General features: G+C 49.8%; 3 protein-coding genes across 10 annotated transcripts; 1 reads left to right on the top strand and 2 right to left on the bottom strand.

Annotated features, from left to right (window-relative positions):
• Nucleotides 1-292: 292 nt before the first annotated feature.
• On the bottom strand, nt 293-3,743 carry STK16 (serine/threonine kinase 16). Of its 5 annotated transcripts, XM_019741769.2 has the most exons (8): nt 3,609-3,743; nt 3,070-3,258; nt 2,279-2,498; nt 1,886-2,019; nt 1,602-1,722; nt 1,379-1,474; nt 853-974; nt 293-734 (listed from the first exon to the last, which is right to left on the bottom strand). In XM_019741769.2, exons 2-8 carry the CDS (start codon nt 3,153-3,155, stop codon nt 596-598), a joined length of 918 nt encoding a protein of 305 aa, XP_019597328.1. In that variant the 5' UTR covers nt 3,156-3,258; nt 3,609-3,743; the 3' UTR covers nt 293-595. The 5 variants fall into 5 exon arrangements, with proteins under 5 accessions (XP_019597328.1, XP_019597329.1, XP_074169775.1 ...); XM_019741770.2 differs by lacking the exon at nt 1,379-1,474; XM_074313674.1 differs by lacking the exon at nt 3,609-3,743 and having other exon boundaries at nt 3,070-3,299.
• GLB1L (galactosidase beta 1 like) lies at nt 3,662-14,068 on the top strand. 3 transcript variants are annotated; one of them, XM_019741767.2, is made up of 17 exons: nt 3,662-3,686; nt 5,236-5,323; nt 5,503-5,669; nt 5,922-6,072; nt 6,253-6,313; nt 10,550-10,644; nt 10,736-10,910; nt 10,999-11,057; nt 11,161-11,282; nt 11,390-11,430; nt 11,630-11,748; nt 12,053-12,127; nt 12,248-12,337; nt 12,480-12,593; nt 12,898-13,029; nt 13,256-13,471; nt 13,633-14,068. In XM_019741767.2, the coding sequence occupies exons 2-17, from the start codon at nt 5,252-5,254 to the stop codon at nt 13,900-13,902; spliced, it is 1,959 nt and encodes a 652-aa protein (XP_019597326.2). In that variant the 5' UTR covers nt 3,662-3,686; nt 5,236-5,251; the 3' UTR covers nt 13,903-14,068. The 3 variants fall into 3 exon arrangements, with proteins under 3 accessions (XP_019597326.2, XP_019597322.2, XP_019597323.2); XM_019741763.2 differs by lacking the exon at nt 3,662-3,686 and adding an exon at nt 3,719-3,901; XM_019741764.2 differs by lacking the exon at nt 3,662-3,686 and adding an exon at nt 3,767-3,901 and having other exon boundaries at nt 5,194-5,323.
• On the bottom strand, nt 13,994-20,154 carry ANKZF1 (ankyrin repeat and zinc finger peptidyl tRNA hydrolase 1). 2 transcript variants are annotated; one of them, XM_074313576.1, is made up of 13 exons: nt 19,568-20,154; nt 18,669-18,781; nt 18,345-18,447; nt 18,028-18,221; nt 17,520-17,632; nt 17,282-17,429; nt 16,777-17,005; nt 16,445-16,594; nt 15,328-15,811; nt 15,052-15,163; nt 14,768-14,935; nt 14,551-14,636; nt 13,994-14,346 (listed from the first exon to the last, which is right to left on the bottom strand). In XM_074313576.1, exons 1-13 carry the CDS (start codon nt 19,713-19,715, stop codon nt 14,223-14,225), a joined length of 2,172 nt encoding a protein of 723 aa, XP_074169677.1. In that variant the 5' UTR covers nt 19,716-20,154; the 3' UTR covers nt 13,994-14,222. The 2 variants fall into 2 exon arrangements, with proteins under 2 accessions (XP_074169677.1, XP_019597321.2); XM_019741762.2 differs by lacking the exons at nt 18,669-18,781; nt 19,568-20,154 and having other exon boundaries at nt 18,335-18,447.
• Nucleotides 20,155-20,322: the final 168 nt, after the last annotated feature.

Genomic DNA, 20,322 nt, shown 5'->3' with positions numbered 1-20,322 from the left:
GAACAAGTTGAATGTAATGTGATTAGGGGGCCCTGGTGCCAGTTCTTGGCACAGAAGCCCACTCAAGCCAGAGCAGCTTTAAGTGTTTGACTAAGACAAGCCAGAAGAACTGCCCACTGCCGACCAGCCATATCTAAGGTAAGGATTCCTGCCTTCGGATGTGGAATGAAGTCACACCATTCCTGACTCTACGCCAGTCCCTCTTCTTCCCGGGTTGTTCCCTTGAAAAAGGCAACCAGGCTTTGGGCCCCTTGCGCCTCTTTTCTCATTCCAGGAACAATGAGACTAAGAGCCACACCAAGGTGTTTTCACTTTATTCTATTTACACATTCTCCTGTTCCCAGATTTGGAGACAGACCATGATGTAAGCTCAGCAGTCCTGCTCAGAGCCTTTACCAGATTCTATCAGTTTCCCTTTCCCCATCCCCCCACCCTCACCCATCCCATCAGACAGAAGACTGAGCTAAGCCTCCCCAGCCCCCCTGCCCCCAACTACAAGACAGCAGGCCTGGATAGAAAAGACAGATTCCAGTGAGGGACGGGGCCCTCTTTCCAAGGCACAGGGGCCACCTTCTCAATGTGGCTACTGGTTTGTTCAGATTTGGGTAGTATGCTGGCCTGGAGCTGGGGGTTGCAGTGCCTCCAACTGACTGAGGAGAAGAGGAATGTGAGGGCGCTGGTGGGGGTCCACAGTCATCATGGAGGCCAGCAGCTGCCGCAATGCTGAAGAATGCCTGTGGAGAGAGGAGGGCAGGGTGATGGGGGCGGGGGCGCCCATCCCCCATGCCGAGGCTCCACCCCTGCTAATGTCAAGGAGAATCTGAAATGCTTTGTGCCCCTTCTATTGCTCACCTGGGACTTTCTGGGATGCTGAGTTGGTTCTGCACAGCAAGGGCTACACTGTCACCCTTCTGGAACACCATGTCATAAGGGCCTTCCCCAAACATCATGGCATACAGCACACAGCCTAGGGACTGAGCAGAACTTAAGTTACTCCATGGAAGGGGACCAGTGGAGGTGATAGCTCTTCTCTTAATTCTGTAGTGAAATGAGGCTACACGAGCTAAAAGGAGTAGGCCAACAGCCACATGACACCAGCAGGGCCCAGAGAAAGTGCCAGTTAGCAGGAGGCCTCTACACCCCTTACTTAGCCACTGCCTTCAGCCCTGACTTAGCTGTCCCAACCCTGTTCAAAGGGCAGGGTTATACCACTTCCTGAGCAATTGAGTACAGTGTCAGTGACAGTTCCCAGAAAGGAAGTCGAGGGGGATGGGGACACACATGGTTCCTGGGGCCCCACACACTAGAAACCAAAGACCTGCCCTCTACTCCACAGCAGGTACAGGGCAGCATTCCTCCCCACCCACATGCTCCTCACCCAGACATCAGTCCGCTCATCGATGACACAGTGGCTCTGCACAGAGAAGAGCTCCGGGGCCCGGTAGGAGATGGTGCACCGCTGGGCTGCCCAGTCCTGGAACAGTGGCCCCAGAGCTCAAAAGTGGGGCATAGCTCGTGGTCATGTGCCCAAAGTGGGGCATGCACCAGAAGGGGTCAGGGTTGGGGAACAGGTGGGCAAAGGAACCTAGAGACTCTCTTACCTGCAGGGCCAGAGCCTGGCGGGAACCCTCCACATGGATGCATGCTTGATTCATGGAACCCAGGTCCATTAAAACCGGCTGCCCCTCATCTCCAAGCAAGATATTGGTGGGCTTCAGGTCCCTGTTGGCAAGTAGAAATGACCCATGAGCACCCCTAGACAGGGAGGCTGGAATCCCAGGGGGCAAAAGAATCATGGAGGCTGTTCTTTGGGAGGAGAGCAGACCTCATTTTCTTGGTGGGGCTCTTCCTTTCTGCCCCAGAAAGGCCCCTGCCCCCCACTGACCTGTGGGCATAACCCTGGGCATGAATGGCTTCGAGTCCTCTGCAGATACCCAGCAGCAGCTGAAGGATTTGATCTTCAGTCAAGAAGTTGCCTTTGTCTTTCAGTCTTTCTATCTCATTCCACAGCGTACCTCTCTGCAACACAAGTATCCCCACAGCTGGTGTTTTCTGAGCCTCTGCTCCCTGAGTGTGATCCCTTCATGTCAAAAGCCTATCAACATTTCCACTACACACACCTCATACCCCACAGTCCCACTTGGATTCCTCTAAACCCCAAATCCGAAGTGGTCAAACCCAGGACATGGCCTCCGCTTCCTAACATACTTGACTGCTCACACAGCTCTTGGTAGGTGACTCTGTTGCAAACCCCTCCATAGCCAGGAGACGTTCTGACCTTGAAGAAAGGTAGCAGCAGCCAGGCCTCATGTTTAGTGCCCCGCTCCCTCAGACAGTAAGCCACGAGGCGAAGGATGTTGGGGTGATGGAAGAGGCGATGCATGTCTGCTTCACGTTGGGCTTCCTCCCGGTCCTGCTGCTCGTGACACAGGATTCGCTTCAGGGCGTAGAAGTGTCCATCATGTAACCCCTCCACTAGGTCCACATAGCTGAACCCACTGTGGGCCAAAGGGGTCAGTGAAGGACCACGGTCATCTCCCACACTGCTTGGACCCAGAGGAATTCCCTGGGGAAAAGATGGGGGTGTCTTTCCCATTTACTAGAAACCCTCCCAAGGTGTAGCTCTGAAGATCATTAAACGTTAAGCTCAAGACATGGGACATAATAATCTTTGAGGTTCTATGATCATAATCCAGTGCTCTGAACATGACAGACGCTTAATAAACATTAAATGAATAATAGTCAACATTTATCAAGTGCTGTGGACCAGGCACTGGCGAGACATTTTATATGCATTTTCTCATTTAATCCTCACAGCTCCATCAGTGAGGCAAGACAGTAATTATCTCCATTAAGCAGATGAAGAAACCATGTCTTATCAAGGTCATACCATACACGGTGGATCTAGGAGGCTTGGCTTCCGAACCTATTTTCTTGACTAGCATGTCATTAGGCTCCGTCAGGTGAGTTAAAGGATAGGGTAAGGATAAAATCTTTGTGTCCCTATCAAGTCAGACTGCTGTTCTCAATCACCACAACCCTGGGGACTGGTTGTTTCCAAACACTCACCCCTCCCCCAGTTTCTGGATGAAGAGGTAGCGTTTATTGTCAATGATGACAGTTCCCCGGGAGCAGACACACAGCGCGTGGCCCATAGTGTCTCAGTCATCCTCCTCAAGGACGGAATGAGGCTGCCAAAAGGTTCTCCAGGTTGAGTGGGCTCTTCCAGGTGACGCGCTGGGGGCCCAGCGGATCATACTGGAAGGAAAAGAACAGCAGGGTCGCGGGTCGGGCACAATCCAGACGACCACAGAAGTACCAATGTGGGGAGCTCGGGCCCAGGTCTCGGAACCTAGAGAAAACGGGCCCTGGCGATACCAGCTCCAAGAAGGCTGGGATCAGGGGCCTTAAAAGCCTCAGGCCACGCAGCGACTACCAGACCGCTTCCTCCACCTTTAAGCGGCTCGGGCTCCCACGCCCGTGGGGCCGCAAAGGCAGAGCATAGGGCAGTTCCGAGGGGGTGCGAGGCTCGGGCCCATCCCTTGCAGAGCCCACCCCGGGCCTCCGCGCGTAAAGCGCAAGGAGACCAGCTCCGCTTCCCCACTGACCTGGCTCAGGCGGAGAGAAGCGCCAAGGACCGGAAGCAATGGTTTCATCATCATTCCGCGCCGGCTTAACGGCCCGAGGTATCTTAGCAACCGCCTGGCTTCCGGACGATGTGGGGGCGAGGAACTGACGGGGGTGGGGCGGGCTAGACCTGCGGAAGGACCGGTCCTAGGACCCGGGTGGAGGTTCCACACCTGGCCTTCAGTAGGCGTCAGGACGCAGGCACCTACGCCAAGGGGGAGCAAAGCCGGGCTCGGCCCGAGGCCCCCAGGACCTCCATTTCCCAATGCCGGAGGTAGGAGGCCTCATACCTCCGAAGCGCTGGGTGGCCTTTTACAGTCCAGCCTGGGCTGGGTGGGAGGACGCAGGGAGGGGCGGGTGCTGGCAGCCTGGACCCGGGGAGCTCTGATCAGTACAACCTTAGGGACTCTGGCCTGTATCCCTAGTCTCAGTGGTTAAGAGTTCAGGTTCCTGAAGCAGACTAGGGTCTAAACCCGGCCTTAATAGCCTACTAGCTGTGTGACTTCGGACATGTTATTTAATCTCTCGGAGTCTCACTTTCCCCAACTGCAAAATACATATACTAGTACCTAAGGTTTAGTACATGAACCGTGAGGCCAGACCGACTAGTTCAAGTCCCAGCTCCCCTAGACGAGTTGTGTAACCTTGGACAAGCTACTTAACATTTCTGTCCCTCAATTTCCTCATCTGCAAAATGCAAATTGTAATTATCTACCTTATGGAGTTTTTTGAAGATTAAGTGATATGTAAAGTGCCTTGCACAATATCTGACGCGTAGCCCTTAGTAAGTGTCAATAAACAATACTAATTATATTAATACAAATTATTATCATTACCCTGGTTCTCACATCCCAGGCTTGGGACTGTGAAGACAGGAGTAATGGAAATTCCCAAATTCCCAAGCCTTGGCACGAAGCAGCTGTGCCCAGCAGCAGCTGAAGGATTTGATCTTCAGTCAAGAAGTTTCCTTTTTCTTTGTTCAATTGCCCAGGGAGGCAGGGAAAAATTGGAATGGGGTGCACATCCAAAGAAGATGGAATGCCCTTGAGGGTCTTTTTTCTGTTGAAATAGGGCTCTTCAGGAAAAAGACCCCTTTTATAACTTGCTCCCACCCCCTTCACATCAGTGGGAAGATCTTCCTAAGTTTCCCTTGGTTCTGAACCTGTTTTAGAGCCCTGGTTCTGACATTCATCTAGATTTAACCAGCTATGTGCGGCCCACTGCTAGAAGCTGAGGTTTGGTAGACAAGGCACTCTCCGCCCTTTGGAAGCTCAGTCTAGTAGAGCACTGCTTCTCAACCTTGAACGTGCTCAGGGTCACCTGGGAATCTTGTTGAAATACAAATTCTGATTCTATAGGTCTGAGGTAGGACCTGAGATTCTGCATTTCTAACAAGCTCCCAGGAGACGCTGATGGAGCTGGTTCAAGATGTAGAGGATTAAAAAAAAAAAAAAGATGTAGAGGATTTTACAAATTAGTAGAGTAGCAGGAGACAAAGTCCAGGCTAATCGCTTGGCAGCTTGGAGTGGTCTCTGCCCCTCCTTGCTCGCTGAGATTCCCTCCCAGGAATCCGCCACGTGACAGTTGGACTGCCGTCTCTGACTATAGGAGACCTGTAAGCGCCATGGTTCCCAAGAAGCGGCTCTGCCTTCCCTCGCTGCTGCTGCTGCCGCTCCTGACGCTGCTGCTGCCCCAGGTAAGATAAGAGGATTGAACCAGCCGGTTGGGTGCGGTGAGGCTAGATCTGGCGTAAGAGAGAAAGTGAAAACAACAAAACAGCGGGCAGGGCTAGTTCCAGCTCCTCTGCCCTTGGCAGCCGCTGACCCCCGCTCTCCAACTCCAGACCTCTGTTGAGCACGGTGTCTCTCTTTGCAGGCAGATACTCGGTCGTTCGTAGTGGATCGGGATCATGACAGATTCCTCCTGGATGGGGTTCCGTTCCGCTACGTATCTGGCAGCCTGCACTACTTCCGGGTACCACGGGTGCTTTGGGCAGACCGGCTTTTCAAGATGCGAATGAGTGGCCTCAACGCCATTCAGTTGTAAGAAATGCTCAAGAGAGCCATGGAGGGGTGGGATTTACTCTTCTTGCCACCCCCTTAAGAAGGATATTGGGACAAGAAGACTGGCAGGGTATCATGAGGGGTTAGAGCTCCAGGGCTTCCAGGCCAGGGAGGGAAAAGGTGGGCCAGGACCTCCTTCCTGGAGATAACCCTGCAAGACCTGAGCTCTTAAGCCTCCTGGGCATCTCCCCGATGCCCGCCTTGGGCCCTGTTAACCTCTTCCTTTCTCAGTTATGTACCCTGGAACTACCATGAGCCAGAGCCTGGGGTCTATAACTTTAATGGCAGCCGGGATCTCATTGCATTTCTGAATGAGGCAACTATAGCGAACCTGTTGGTCATACTGAGACCAGGACCTTACATCTGTGCAGAATGGGATATGGTGAGTTAGTTGGAGAAGGGATAGAACGAAAGCCACCCAGAGTTCCTAGGCTATCCCTTCTGCCCACACTCTAGGGTCACTTTCAGCACTGTACTCAACTTCCTCCCTTCTCACTGCCCCCACTCCACTCCCGGACAACAAAACCTACATGCTTCTTTGTGGTCTTTGTGTTTGTCTTAGGGGGGTCTCCCAGCCTGGTTGCTTCGTAAACCTAATATTCATCTGAGAACCTCAGATCCAGGTGAGTTGGGACAAAAATTTAACACAGAAAAAGCAAACAATGACAAAATGGGTCATTTGAGTACCCAAAACAGAAGCGAGCACTCCCAAATCATTCAAATATTTATTCAGTGTTTCCTTCATGCCCAGCAGGATTCTAGAAACTGAGGATCAGACAGACTCAGATCCTGTGCAATGGAGCTTATCATATAGTGGAAGAAACAGACTTTTTAAAGAAACCTGCAATATTATTGCAAGCTATAAAAATACCACACAAGAAAATGGACAAGGAGTTGACATAATGAATAACAGAGAGGGTCTCTTTTAAGTAGGGAGGTCAGGAAAGGCTTTTCTGAAAATATAATATTCAGTTGACGCTAGGGAAGGGAAAACTCTGGTGATATGAAGAGTGAGGTAAGAATGACCAGGTGGAGGGGTGGTATATTCTGAGGCCAAAAACTGGGAAAGAACAGCATGGTTGAGACCAGCACGGCTGGAGCATAGTGGGTAAGGGAGATAGTAGTGTGATGTGAAATTGGAAATAGGGACTATTGCTGCAAGACCTTGTAGGCCATTGTAAGAGGGTTGCATTTTACTCTTAGCACGGTAGAGGCATTGAGAGAGTTTAACCAGAGATGTGAGATGATCTGATTTGTTTTCAGATTAGTTTAGCCTGGATGTGGAGAATGGATTGAGGGGAGTAAGGGTGGAAGTGGAGAAACCAATTGGGAGACTATGCCTGTAGTTGAGGAGAGAGATGATGGCTCCTAGACTAAGGTGATAGTGTTGACAATGGAAAGAAGAGGACAGAACTGAGATAAAATCACCAAGACTTGTTGATAAATTTCAATGGAAAGGGTAGGGGTTGGGGTAATGGGAGTAGGTCTGGAAAGAAAGGAATGAAGGTTTTGGCCAGTCAAGATGGTGGTTCCATCCCATTCAGAATATGAACTGTTCCTTAAATTATCTATTAGGTCCTACTTAATTGGCCCAGTCACCTCCCTGACATCTGCTCTTCTCATTGTTTACACTGGCCATTTACCAACAGGTGAAAGAGAAGACCAGGGATGGCAAAGGAACAATTTTGGGGGAGAAAATAGTTGTGTTTTGGTCATGTTAAATTCCTTTTAGGCCAGCCCGGTGGCTCAGGTGGTTGGAGTGCCGTGCTCCTAACGCTGAGGTTGGCGGTTCGATTCCCACATGGGCTAGTGAGCTGCGCCCTCTACAGCTAAGAGTGTGAACAACGGCTCTCCCTGGTGCTGGGCTGTCGTGAGCAGCTGGAGGTCAGCGTGAACTGCTGCGTGCTGCCATGAGTGGCCGGCAGCCAGCGTGAGCTGCCGTGAGCTGCTGTGTGCAGCCATGGGCTACTGTGTGCTGCCAGAAGTGGCCAATGGCCAGCGTAAGTGGCCGGTAGCCATCGTGAACAGCAGGCAGCCGGCGAGAGCTGCTATGGGCTGCTGTGAATGGCTGACCTATGACCGGTGACCGACTGCCTCAGCCAGAGGGGGAGTGCAAGGCTCATAATACCAGTGTGGGCCAGGGAGCTGTGTCCTACACAGCTAGACTGAGAAACAACGGCTTGAACCGAAGTGGGGGGGGGGGGAGGCGGGAGAAGCGGGGAAAAAATATTTTTTTATCACATCACACTCAGTGAGGATATTAAGTAAGCAATGGGATGTATGAATGTGGATCTTAGGGCGAGGTCTAATTTAAAGATATAAATTTGGGAGTCATAAGTCTAAATGTGGCACTTAATTCCATGGGTACTGAGACATCACCTGGGAAAAGAGTGTAGGGAAAGACAAGATGAGAACTCAAGATTAAACTCGGAGGTGCCCAATATTTTCAGAGTTTGGATTTCATTTCAGGTGCAAACAGGAAGTCATTAGAGCAAGGGAATAATTTTCTCTGATTTATACCTTTTAAAAAGCTCACTCTGGTAAATGCTTTATATCCAGGTGCTGTTTCACTTCTGAGGGTGCTGGAGAGCTTCATGCTTTTGGCATTACTCAAACTCAGCTGACTATGAGATACGTTTAAAACGATAAAGTGTTAATGGAATACCAACATGCAATCTCGGTTTTTCTCAAGAAAACCAGTGACCTCTTCACTGTGAAATCCATGATGATTTCTAAGGCCTCACGCTCTTTGACCAATCAGCAGCTTTCAGCACAGCTGATCACTCTGTCTTTTGAGATACATTCTTCTATTCTTCTCTTGGCTTTCATGATGCCACACTTACCTGGTCTTGGCCCCTTTCCCCACAGTCTTTCTGACCATTCCTGTCTCTTATTCGTTCTTCTCCATTTCCCTTTCTGCTAAATGCTCGAGTGCTTCAGGGCTCAGTCCTCGGACGCTTCTCTTTTCTATGTTCACGCACTGGATGGTCTCATCCATTTGCATGACTTTAAATTCCATCTAATAGCTGATGACTCTGAAATATGTATCTCCAGTCAGGACCTTCCTTTAGCCTCCAAAAACTATATATCAAACTACCTACTTGATTTCTGCATTTGGAAATCTAAAAGGCATCGTGATACAACTAAGCTCCTGGTATTCTCCCCATCTGAGTTAATGGCAACTGTGTTTCCCAGCTGATCAGCCTGAACGCTGTGGTATAATTCTTCATGCCTATCACACCCCACATTCATCCATCAGAAAATCCTGTCCGCTTTACCCTCAAAATATATTGTGTTCACCTACTTTTCATCACCTCCACTGCCACCACCCTCGTCCAAACCACCTCTCAGCTGGATTATTTTAGTAGCTTCCTAACTGGTTCCCTTCTTTGTCCCTCCCCCATGCAGTATATTCTCAATCCAGCAGCCGGTGTGATCCTATGTTTTAAATATATTTAAATATCTATTAGACCATGTCATTTCTCTGCTTCAACCTCTCCAATAGGTTCTCCTCTCATGAGAATATGAACCATAGATTCCTTACAATGGTCTCGGGCCTACCTAATGGGCCCAGCCACGTCCCTGACATCTACTCTTCTCATTGCTGTTCTCCAAAGCCAGCAGGCGTGTGGGGCTCCCTCTGGCTTCTTGCAAAACCACCTTCTCAGTGAGGTCTTCCCTGGGCCACCCTCTAAAATGGAAGCTCCCCACCCCACCACTTTATATCTTCCTATATCTTCCTTCCCTGCTTTATTTTTTCTCCTTGGCATTCACTCACTATGTATTTTACCCATTTATTATCTGCCTCCCTCGCTGGAAAGGAAATTCCACACTGGCAGAGATTTTTGTTATTTTGTCCTGTCCTGCATCACTAACACCTAAAACAGTGCTTGGTGGATAGTCAGCAGTCATAACTATTTGTTGAATGAGATTTAATGTATGCTTGGATTAAAGAAGGCAGTAAAACGTGGACACAAACTATAAAAGGAATGAAGTGTTTTAAGAATACAAAAATATCCTCCAAGGTTTCTTTCGTCGAATCCACCTTTGAGAGTCTGCTATCTGCTAGGCGTTGTCCTCAACGATAGGGACAAAGAAAAAGAAGCTGACAGAGTTCCTGCTCACTAGTGGGGAAGACCAACAGGAAACAATTACAGAAAGAAATGCTTAATTTTAATTGGTTATGTGCTTGAGAGAGAAGTATGAGGTGACATGAGAGCATGTAACGGGGATCTACCCTAATCTAGGATATCAAAGGCTTTCTTGAGGAAGTAAAATATAAGACCTGCCTGAGTTGGAGATGGCTAAGTAAAGGAGGGAGGGGAGAAAGTGTCAGACAGAGCTAATAACATGCACAAAGACCCTGAGGATGAATCAACAGAAATCACAAATAGGGGTTGAGAATTTAAGGCATGATACCTAATATAATGATATTTCAACTGATGACATAAATCATCTGGACTGTCGCTTACGTCAGGATGCAGGTCAGAAATTCTCCATTACTGTGAATTCCAGTACTACTTCATGGCCATCTCAGGTATATGAGTACATTGATTACATAATAATAGCTCCGTAAGATGTTTCATAGTTTTCTTACATTTAAAAATGAAATTTACAAGAAACACTGCTTTAAGATTTCTATGCTTAAATGTTATTGCCATGCAAATATACAGGTGCTTAGGGTTGGGCTGAGAGCTTCCTCTGACAAGAGTCCCTGCTTCCCAGATTACTTGTGGACAGTGGGACGCAAACCGCAGCCCAGCGATCAGGCAGTGCTGAAGCTGCTAGCATTGATGCCTGCGGTGGGGGCCGTGGAGGTGACGGTGCCCTAATAAGCAGCGCTCTGCTCCTTCCTTTAGACTTCCTTGCCGCAGTGGACTCCTGGTTCAAGGTCTTGCTGCCCAAGATATATCCATGGCTCTACCACAATGGGGGCAACATCATTAGCATTCAGGTACAAGTGGAAAGTTCACTGGGCAAGGGGAAGGTGGGGTCCTTAACCTTCTCCGACTCATGGCTGAGCTCCGTGTCCTTTCCCCCCGCAGGTGGAGAATGAATATGGTAGCTACAGGGCCTGCGACGTCAGCTACATGAGGCACCTGGCTGGGCTCTTCCGTGCATTCCTAGGAGACAAGATACTGCTCTTTACCACAGACGGGCCTGAAGGACTCACATGTGGCTCCCTCGAGGGACTGTATACCACTGTAGACTTTGGCCCAGGTCTCCTGAGCAAGGGTTAGGGGTGGGGTCTGGGGAAGGGGCGACTCTTCTGTGATGTTTAGCTCTCACCTTTGCCTCCTCTCTGCAGCCGACAACATGACCAAAATCTTTGCCCTGCAAAGGAAGTATGAACCCCACGGGCCGCTGGTGAGGAGTCAGAAGGGAGGGCAATCAGTGCCAGAGTCAGGGTTGGGAATGGGTCTCGCTCGGTTCCCATTTCACCCATGGCTCCTTTCACTTCGCATTCTAGGTGAACTCTGAGTACTACACAGGCTGGCTGGATTACTGGGGCCATAATCACTCCACGCGGTCCATTCCAGCTGTAACCAAAGGACTAAAGAACATGCTGGAGTTGGGAGCCAGTGTGAACATGTAACTGGAGGCATGGGGTCAACATGCATCTAACATTGGGTGTTGGGGATGAAAGTTAAGATTCAGTGGGTCAGCTTATGCCTTTCCCCCATCCTTCCCCACTTCAGGTACATGTTCCATGGAGGTACCAATTTTGGATACTGGAATGGTGAGTCCAGATGGTCCCTGGGACTGAAGCAGGTGTGTAGCAGGAGCTAGGCTCTGAGGGCTGAGTGGATTACGATGTCTAGAAGCTGGATACGGCCCCCACTGCCCCCTCTGATGGCAAAGTCCTCTGCATGAATTTCTTTGCTTAGTATCTATCATCTGAAAGACACATTCAATTAATTAAATTGGTTCTACTACAGGTGCTGATGAGAAGGGACACTTCCTTCCCATTACTACCAGCTATGACTACGACGCACCAATATCTGAAGCAGGGGATCCCACACCTAAGCTTTTTGCTCTTCGAAATGTCATCAGCCAGGTGTTCTACCACTTTATCAGGCGCCAAATGCTTTTATATATTAATTGGGAGGAGTGCCTAAATTATTTGTGAAGGTATCCCAGAGATCAGTGGTGGTTGTCTGGGCCAGAGAGCCCTCTGAGCACCGTGTGAAAGCATTTCCCACCTGCCCAAATGGGACTACCTGGGGAGATACACACAAGTATGTGAAAATTACAGGACCCCGGAAGCCCTTCCCTGGACCCCAGGTTAAGAACCCTGCGCCAGGGGCTTGGAGTAGGGGTTGTGTGGTTTTCCTATGGCTCCTGAGAGAATTTGGGCTCAGTTCCAGGAAATTCCCTTGGGACCTTTACCTCCCCCCAGCCCCAAGATGATGCTCGGACCTTTGACCCTGCACATGGTAAGACCCCCCCCGCCCTTCTGATTCTACCCTGTCATTCTCTAAATAGCCCTCCATTCTGTCCTGTCCTCTATTCTGAAACTTCCTTTTCATTCTGATATTGCCCCCTTATTCTAATAGGATGGAAATTTGCTGGATTTCCTGTACTTCCTCTGCCCCCAAGGGCCCATCCATTCAGTCTTGCCCATGACCTTTGAGGCTGTCAAGCAGGTAGGGCATAACCCCCCCATCTGGTGGGTAAGGCAAGCTTCCTCAACAGCTGGAGCCAAAGGTTCCCTAAGCTCCACATCTTCCCCACAGTATCTTTTTTTATTGCTCAGTTCATCTCAAGTACTCATTCTTCCACACCCAGGACCGTGGCTTTATGTTGTACCGGACCTATCTAACCCAAACTGTTTTTGAGCCAACACAATTCTGGGTGCCAAACAATGGAGTCCATGACCGTGCCTACGTGATGGTGGATGGGGTAAGAGCCTAATTCCAGGTTACCTTGTGAGCCCGTTTCCTCTCTTCCCAAGCACCCTTTAGCCTTAAGTTCCCCGTACCTACCTTTTCCCCCTGCCTGCCCACATTTGTAGGGGGTCCATGGATAAGAAGGGATAAGGAAGAGTTTGACTAAGGGTAAGCTCCAGAACAGATGGGTAACTGACAGATGGGCTACATTCTCTTTGCCCTTCAAATAAGTGCCCTAATGTGACTTCCTGTTTGGTGGCCAGGAGCTAGAGGCCAAGCCCTTCCTGTCCTACATATGTAGGTCTTCTTATCCACAGGTGTTTCAGGGTGTTTTGGAACGAAACATGAAACAAAAGCTATTTTTGACGGGGAAAGTGGGGGCCAAACTGGATGTCTTGCTGGAGAACATGGGGAGGCTCAGTTTCGGGTCTAACCACAGTGACTTCAAGGTGAGCTAGCTTTGCCTGCCCCTCGCCCCCATACTCTTATTGACCAAACTCTCTAGGAAAGATAGGGGCTCGATGCAAGATAAGCAAGAGCCATGTCCTTAGGAGTGAGGCTGCAAAGTGGTGGCTTGTGGGGACCTGGACAGTGCCACTAATTGCATCTCGACTTGATTAGGGACAGTTTGGCCTTACAGCTTATTGAATGAATTTTCACTTGCCTTTTTCACAGGGCCTATTAGAGCCACCAATTCTGGGACAAACAGTCCTTACTCAGTGGCTGATGTTCCCCCTGAAAGTTGACAAGCTTGTGAAGTGGTGGTTTCCCCTCCAATTGCTGAGACGTTCACGTCCTCAAACTCCCTCTGGCCCCACCTTCTACTCCACAACATTTCCAATTTTAGACTCAGGCGGGGACACATTTCTCTTTCTACCTGGATGGACCAAGGTATTATTGATGGTGGTGGTTGGGGTGGGGATGAGAGGTGATAAGAGGAAAATCATGGAAGAAGGGGAAGCAAATTATTCCTCTGATTAGAAACCCTAAAGGGGATGAGTCCACCCCCGAGAGCTAACCATTCATTTTCCTCTCTCCTCCCTCCTCCCCAGGGCCAAGTCTGGATCAATGGGTTTAACTTGGGCCGGTACTGGACAAAGCGGGGGCCACAACAGACCCTCTACGTACCAAGACCCCTGCTGTTTGCTAGGGGAGCTCTCAACCAAATCACATTGCTGGAGCTAGAAAATGTGCCTCCCCACCCCCAAATCCAATTTCTGGATAGTCCTATCCTCAATAGCACCTTACAGGAGACATATATCTATTCCCTCTCAGCTGACACACAAAGTGCCTCTGAACCAATGGAGTTAAGTGGGCACTGAAAGGAAGGTAACCCTTGGACCTGGGACATGGAGTGGGCAGGATCCCTTGGTGCTGGCCACGGTGACCATAAGGAACCAAAGGCCACAAGGCTTCAATGTAAGTACAAGGGCAGTTTCCTTGCCAAACTTTATTGTGATTAAAGTTCCAGAGACAGTACCAGCTCCACACACCTCTGTGGCCCTATCTTTGCCCTGGTTCCTGAATGTCCCTCCCCCTAATCTTCCAAATACTCTGGTTTCGTGGGGAAGAAGAAACCTAGGGCCCGTGTGAAAGTGCCCTCTCAGGGCCCGGAGGTGGCCCCAGGTGGAGGTGTAAGAGATCAGGAAGAGGGCTTCCCAGCCCGACAGCGGTGATCCTGGAGGCAGCGTGTGGAGCAGAAAGAGAAGTCAAAGTAGTGGAAGGGAGTGAGGCCCTGGAGGGATGTCCCACAAGTCCAGCAGCGTCTGAACAAGAGAAGAAAAATGGATGGACAGGTACCCAGAAACTTTCCAATCCAAGTCCTCCCCGGTCCTCCTCCTGTCATTTCTGTTTTCATTCCAAAGCATCACAGAACTTCTCAGATCCCCTCAACAGCCCTTCTGTGTAAGCACTCTTTCTACTTGCCCAGATGTTATGGTCTACACATCACCCCTGCCCCCTCCACGTACCGAGCGTTGACAATTGCAGAGTCAGGAATCTGAGGGTTAGGGGCTCCCAGCTGGGCAGCTAGTCGGCGCTCTGCAGCCAGAGCTCTCTGAGGGGAAGAGGATGTGTTAGGGCAAGGCCCCAGTGGTGGACAGGGTACCCAAGAATTGACAGTTGCACACTGAGAAGGGATCAGACCTCTCAGGAAGTCTCCTGTGGAAGGGAAACCTCCGGCCTCACCTTCTCTCTGTCGCTGAGGGCGGCAAATTGCCGCTGCTCTTCTTGCTCCTTCTTCTCCTGCTCCCATTGCATCCGCTGCTGTTCTTCCCGTTGTCGCCGGGCTGCCTTCTGCTCCTTTTTCCGCGTAGCCTGCCGAGCCTCCATTTCTGGTGTCAGTGGTCCTGGCACCTGGAGGATTTCCGGGAAGGTAAGACCTATACAAACTATCCTTGGTAAAACTGTAAGAAAGTAGAAGGGATCTATGGTGCCATCCCACTTTGCTGCTGCTTCCTTTCCCAGCTGACCTGAGCCTTGCTGTAATCATAAACGTCTGGATTCTTCCCCATGAACCTTCGGAACTCATTACGTGTTGATTTGTCAGCTGCAACAGTATATGGTGGCCGGCTCTGGGAGTCCCTAGGTGTGAAAACCCCCCCAAAATTGGTTCAATTTGCCTCCTGCATCTGCTAACACCACCTACCCAGCCCAAGGGGGATACTGTCAAGTAGCCAACACCACTGTTACCCTTCAGAGCATCCACTCTATACCCTAAAGGGCTTGGCATGGGGACCCTGACTTACTGGATGGTGGGGTCAGCGCCTGCCTCCAGTAGCAGGCGAACCACTGAGCCTCTGCCAGCTGCAGCTGCTGCATGCAGGAGGGTGAAGCCACTGGAGCCCGAGGGGGCACTGAGCAGAGACAGAACTTCAGGGTCTGTGGGGCTGGCAGCTAGCTGGAGTTTCAGCATCTCAACATCTCCAGCTCGGCAAGCAGCAAGCAGCACATCCCAGAGCTCTGACTGACCAGGGGCCGTGGCCTCATCCGGGGAAGGCTCCAAAGGGGCTGCCTGTGCCTGGGCTGACAGTGAGAAGGCTTCACCTTGAGGTCGCTGAGGAAGAGTCGTATGGGCCCCAGCCTCCAGATCTTGGCTTCTCTCCTTCTTATTCCTTCTTCTCCTCCTCCGCTTGGGCAGTACCTCAAACTCCCGAAGATCCAGGGTCCCCAGTGTCGATTCTACTAGCTCCAACTCCACCTGGAAGCCATCCTCTTCCTCTGACCCTGAACCTAGGGAAAAATTTGACATGTTAGATCTATCTGAAAAATAAGCAGAGGGTGGAAGGATGTGAGCTGCCCCAGATGCATAAGAATGTAGATAAAGAGATAATCCAGATCATCTTGAAAAGAAATTATTTGTATTTTGTCACCCAAGATCAAGTAGCACATCAAGAGAAATCAGGTTCTCAGCCCAGACAAGGACAGGCCCGGAAGGACCTACGCAGGGACAAGAATCTCTAGACTCTCCCCATGAGCAGCCTTAGATGCTGCACAACAGAGGAAAGCATGGGAGCAGTGACAGCTATGCAGGCCAAGAGTCTGCAGCCAGTGAAATGCCCTTAGCATCCCATATGACAGGTAAATCCTGTGAGATTCATGAAATACATAGTCAAGCATCTCTTTCATGCTAAGAGCTTTCTGAGGACTGGGCTATATCAATGAACAAAAGTGGTAACAGGAGATTTGCAAAGGTCACCAAACATGTCTCAGTGATTGCTACCCACGTTATAAACAGATCTGTGTATGTGCATAAAGGTGTTTGTATTATATAAGCCCTTATATAATCTCTAAGTAGGGAAGTCAGAGTAGGGGATTTGCCGCTGCATTTCCAGGACAGACACAGTTGACAGATGGTGCTCAAACCCTGTTTGGGAGAGTCCTCATTCTGTCCCCGTGCCTCATGTTCATCACCGGGGGCTTTTCTTTCTTCCTCGATAGCCTTCTTTCTCTCTCTCGTTGTCTTCCAGTGTGTCTGAGGTGAGTCCAACCTGACTGTCTCCCGGGGATCTTCTTCTGCCATAAAACAAAAGATGTTGCTCAAGTTTAGCCAAGGAGAAGCCAGCCTCTATGAAGGTGTGATTGGGCTGTATTCCCAGGGCTAGAAAATCATCTGGATGCCCAAATAAGAACCTGGGGCTTGGGCTGGAAGGCACAAGAAGGTCTAGGGAATCTGGGGATTGGGATCAAAGGCTCACCATGGACACGCAAGGTGGTCAGCTTATGGTGCACACGCTGTAACTCTCTGAAGGTGGGTCTGCGGGTAGTGAGGGGGATATCCCAAATTCGGGGATCCCCCTGTTGCAGGGGTGCCCCTTGGCCTCCGAAGAACAAGGAGCGGCCAGAGCGGGGGGCACGCAGCAGTATTGTCCCAGCCTCCCCCAGCGCCTTAGCCCAGCCTGGCCCTGCCAGCAGGTCACGAACATCCTAGAGAAGAGAGTAACTCAGCCCTGTGTATCTTCACTTGTTAGTTTTAAATCTCTAAACAAAAAATGGCCCACACATATAGGGAGTGAAAGGTAGAAGTGAACACATGGAGTAAGAAGACGAAGATTTCTGGGGATCCATCCTATTCTACCTTTGTCTACCCAGAAATCGTAAAGAGTGGAATGATACAGGAATTAACCTCCTGATTGTAACACTTAATGATTGGAGGGGAAAATGTGCATGAGCGGCCCGCCAGGTCTGGGATGCCTAACTCACCTTATAAAGTGTGGCTTCATTGTAGCGCCTCAGGTTGGCTCCAGCAGAACGAGAAGCCCCACCCCTGGCATCACGAAGTCCCTGGGCTGTGCCATGCTTGGCCCGTACTGTGTAGCGGTGAAAGGTTTTATGTGTCACCACTTCTCTTCTGTAGACAACACAGACTCAGTACTGGAAACCTGGTACTCCCAGGTGAACAGGATCCATTCCATCCTTACCCCACGCAGCACCCTCTCACCCTTGGAAAATGGCGCCAGCAAAGTGCCCAGCTGCAGCCATGAGCACCACGCAGTGTCTAGGACCTCCACTTTGCAGGTTCTGTAGCAGCAGCTCTGGTTCTCCCGGGGACACCTGAACAACACACAGCAGCACAGACATATCTGTAACATTCACTGAGTAAGAAACCAAGTGCCAGTGCTAAGTGTTTCACGTGCATTATTTCATACAGCCACCCTGAGACTTGTCTCTATTTTACAAGGAAGGAAATGTGAGGCTTGTAGAGGTAGTCAAGATCAAGTGGTACAAGCACAATGCAAACCTAGATCGGTCTGTTTCCAAACTTAATTTCATTCCATTTGACCTTTCCAAGATTCAGGCTACTTCAATGCAAGACTGTGCTGTCAAGCATGATACCCATACCCAATAGGAAGGAAGGGAAGAAGTGAGAAACAGACAAGGCTAAGGGGAAATGTAAGCTGAATGTACAAAAGGCTGGTGTTGACCACACAACCAGTGAAGCCACTTGCCTTGCGAGGGCCTAGGACACAGCGATAGGCATAAAGAAACTGGCCCTGGGCATTTTGGAAAAGAACTCGGTGGGAGTGGAAGCCTCGGGGTCGGTTAGGCTTCTCTAACCCAGCCTTTTCCTCATCCAGTATCTCCAAGTCCTCCTCTCCGGCTGAGTTTGAGTCTTCTGATCCTGAGATGCTGGAAAGGTCTCCTAAGAACAACATGAGATATACAAGTTTGGTGGCCCGTTTTTGACCTTTCCTCAAGCTCCTAAAGTAGGGTCTTCCTTCACCCCCATGTCCTACTCGCACACAGGTTTCCTACCAGTCATCACCTGTGGAGCTGTGCTTTTCAAAGTCCAAGGCAGAAAGGAGAGGCTTGTCCTTGAGACGTTGCTTTAGGTTAAACCGATGCCAGTCAAGCTTATAATGTTCCCTCTGGGAGGAGACAATGATGGAGTCAGAATGGGGAAATATGCCCCTGCCTGGCTATGGTACTCAAGACCAGTAATAGAACTCCAGGAAGTATGGCAGGGTAAACCAACCGCCTTAGTCAAAACATGGACCTTTATTAATTAAAGACAAATCAGATGTCTACCTCTCATCACCCACCATTATATTTTTGCTTCCACCATTTAATTCTGCACCTGGCCTTTTACCTGTTCCTGGTGATTCTGGAAGGTCTGGTCACAGGTTGAACAATACAACTTCTCTGAAATATCCGGAGGACCCCGGAGTGGTTTTTTTTCCTGGCTTGCTCTCTTCCCTGAACCTAAATAAGAGGAGGGTAATTAGAGGTGGAAAGGAGCCCAATCCACAGTACCTGGAATTATATCCAGTGTTTGATATACAAAACAGGAAAATACAAAAGAAAGAGATGGCATATCCTGCATTTACAGTCACGCAATCATGTAATAAATGGCACAGTAATCACTTTATACAATAAATATGCTTTTGGAAAGATATGTAAATATACAATAAATATGCTTTTGGAAAGACATGTAAAATGACTCTAAGTCACTGTATTTAAACTAATCAAAGGGATTTAGAGGAATAGTGCAGAAAATATTTTGATAAGGTTAACATTATTTTTAACTCTGCAAAAACCACTTCCCAAATGCCAGTTTTTTAGCTTACATTTCCAATTACAGCGTGCAGTTTGTTTTAAAAAGATTCAAGAAAAACATAGCCAGAGACAAACTACAGTTGTACAAAACCAAATAATAAATTGTTTTATATTCAGCAACAAGGAATCTAGTTAAATTTGGACCAGAAATTTTGAAAAAAATAGGAATTTTGAAGTGTTTTTGCAGGCAGTGGTGGTAGTGTGAGAAGACATAAGCAAAGGCAAGAAAATTGTTTGGAGGCAATTCAGGGGCCTGTGCTAGAAACAACCCAGAGACCAAGTGAATTTAAGATAAATTTTATCCCGTGGAAAGAGATGTCATCAAGAGCTCCTCAGCTGGGGAATACCAGTAAGACTGTTTCCTGGATGAGCAATAAGCCCCAAAAGCCCTGTCAGGTTCCTCGTGAGTCCATCCCAAACCTTCCCTGATACCTGGACAGGAAGTCCGCGGAGCCTGGGCCTGGGTGTCTCCGGAAAGGTGGCTCACGAGGCTTAGGCCCGCAAGGACCGGTGCATCCGCGTGGAGATCAAACAGGGAGACCGACGCAGGAGCCTGGGCTGCAGCTGGGTCCGGCGACATTGCTGAGCAAAAAGGGGGGAAGAAAAAGCGCTCTCCCCCACCCCCAACGAGATCCGCCTGCCGCGTCTTCTGCTTGCCTGACTTGGTCTGCTTGGCGCCGCAAGGAACCTTACGCTGGTACCAGTAGTTAGCTTTGGGGTTAATACGTGTGGTCCCAGCCTGGTTTTTCAAATCCGCAGTCTCGGACCACAGCAAGAGTGAAATGGGGCATCAGCCATCTCTCAAATCGAGTCCATAAGAGTTACAATCACTGAGGTTCCCCAACCAGCCGCTCTTCGTTACCCGTGCGATGAGCTCCAGCAATGACTAAGCGGTGTGGACTCCTCCCCGCCTTCAGAAGCTGCACCACAGGTCCACCAGAGCTGAGCCTCACGCAAGTAAGTCCACAGTCCCAAGCCCCATCTCTGCAACACCACAACCATCTCGTCACTACGGAGCAGCGAAAAGGACAAACAGGCGCCCGCAACTGAGCCCCGCCCCACATAGAGCGTCCTATTGGTCCTCTGACCGTTCAAGACCTTCCTTGAGCCTTTAGTCCCACCTCCGAAGCCGAGAATTGGTCGTTGTGCCTCCACCCCCCATGGTTATTGGTCAGGCTGGCTGCGGG

Source organism: Rhinolophus sinicus, linkage group LG01, assembly GCF_036562045.2.
Source record: "Rhinolophus sinicus isolate RSC01 linkage group LG01, ASM3656204v1, whole genome shotgun sequence".
Lineage (NCBI taxonomy): Eukaryota > Metazoa > Chordata > Mammalia > Chiroptera > Rhinolophidae > Rhinolophus > Rhinolophus sinicus.
Note: the sequence above shows the minus strand (reverse complement) of the source record. Positions and strands in the feature narration are given on the sequence as shown.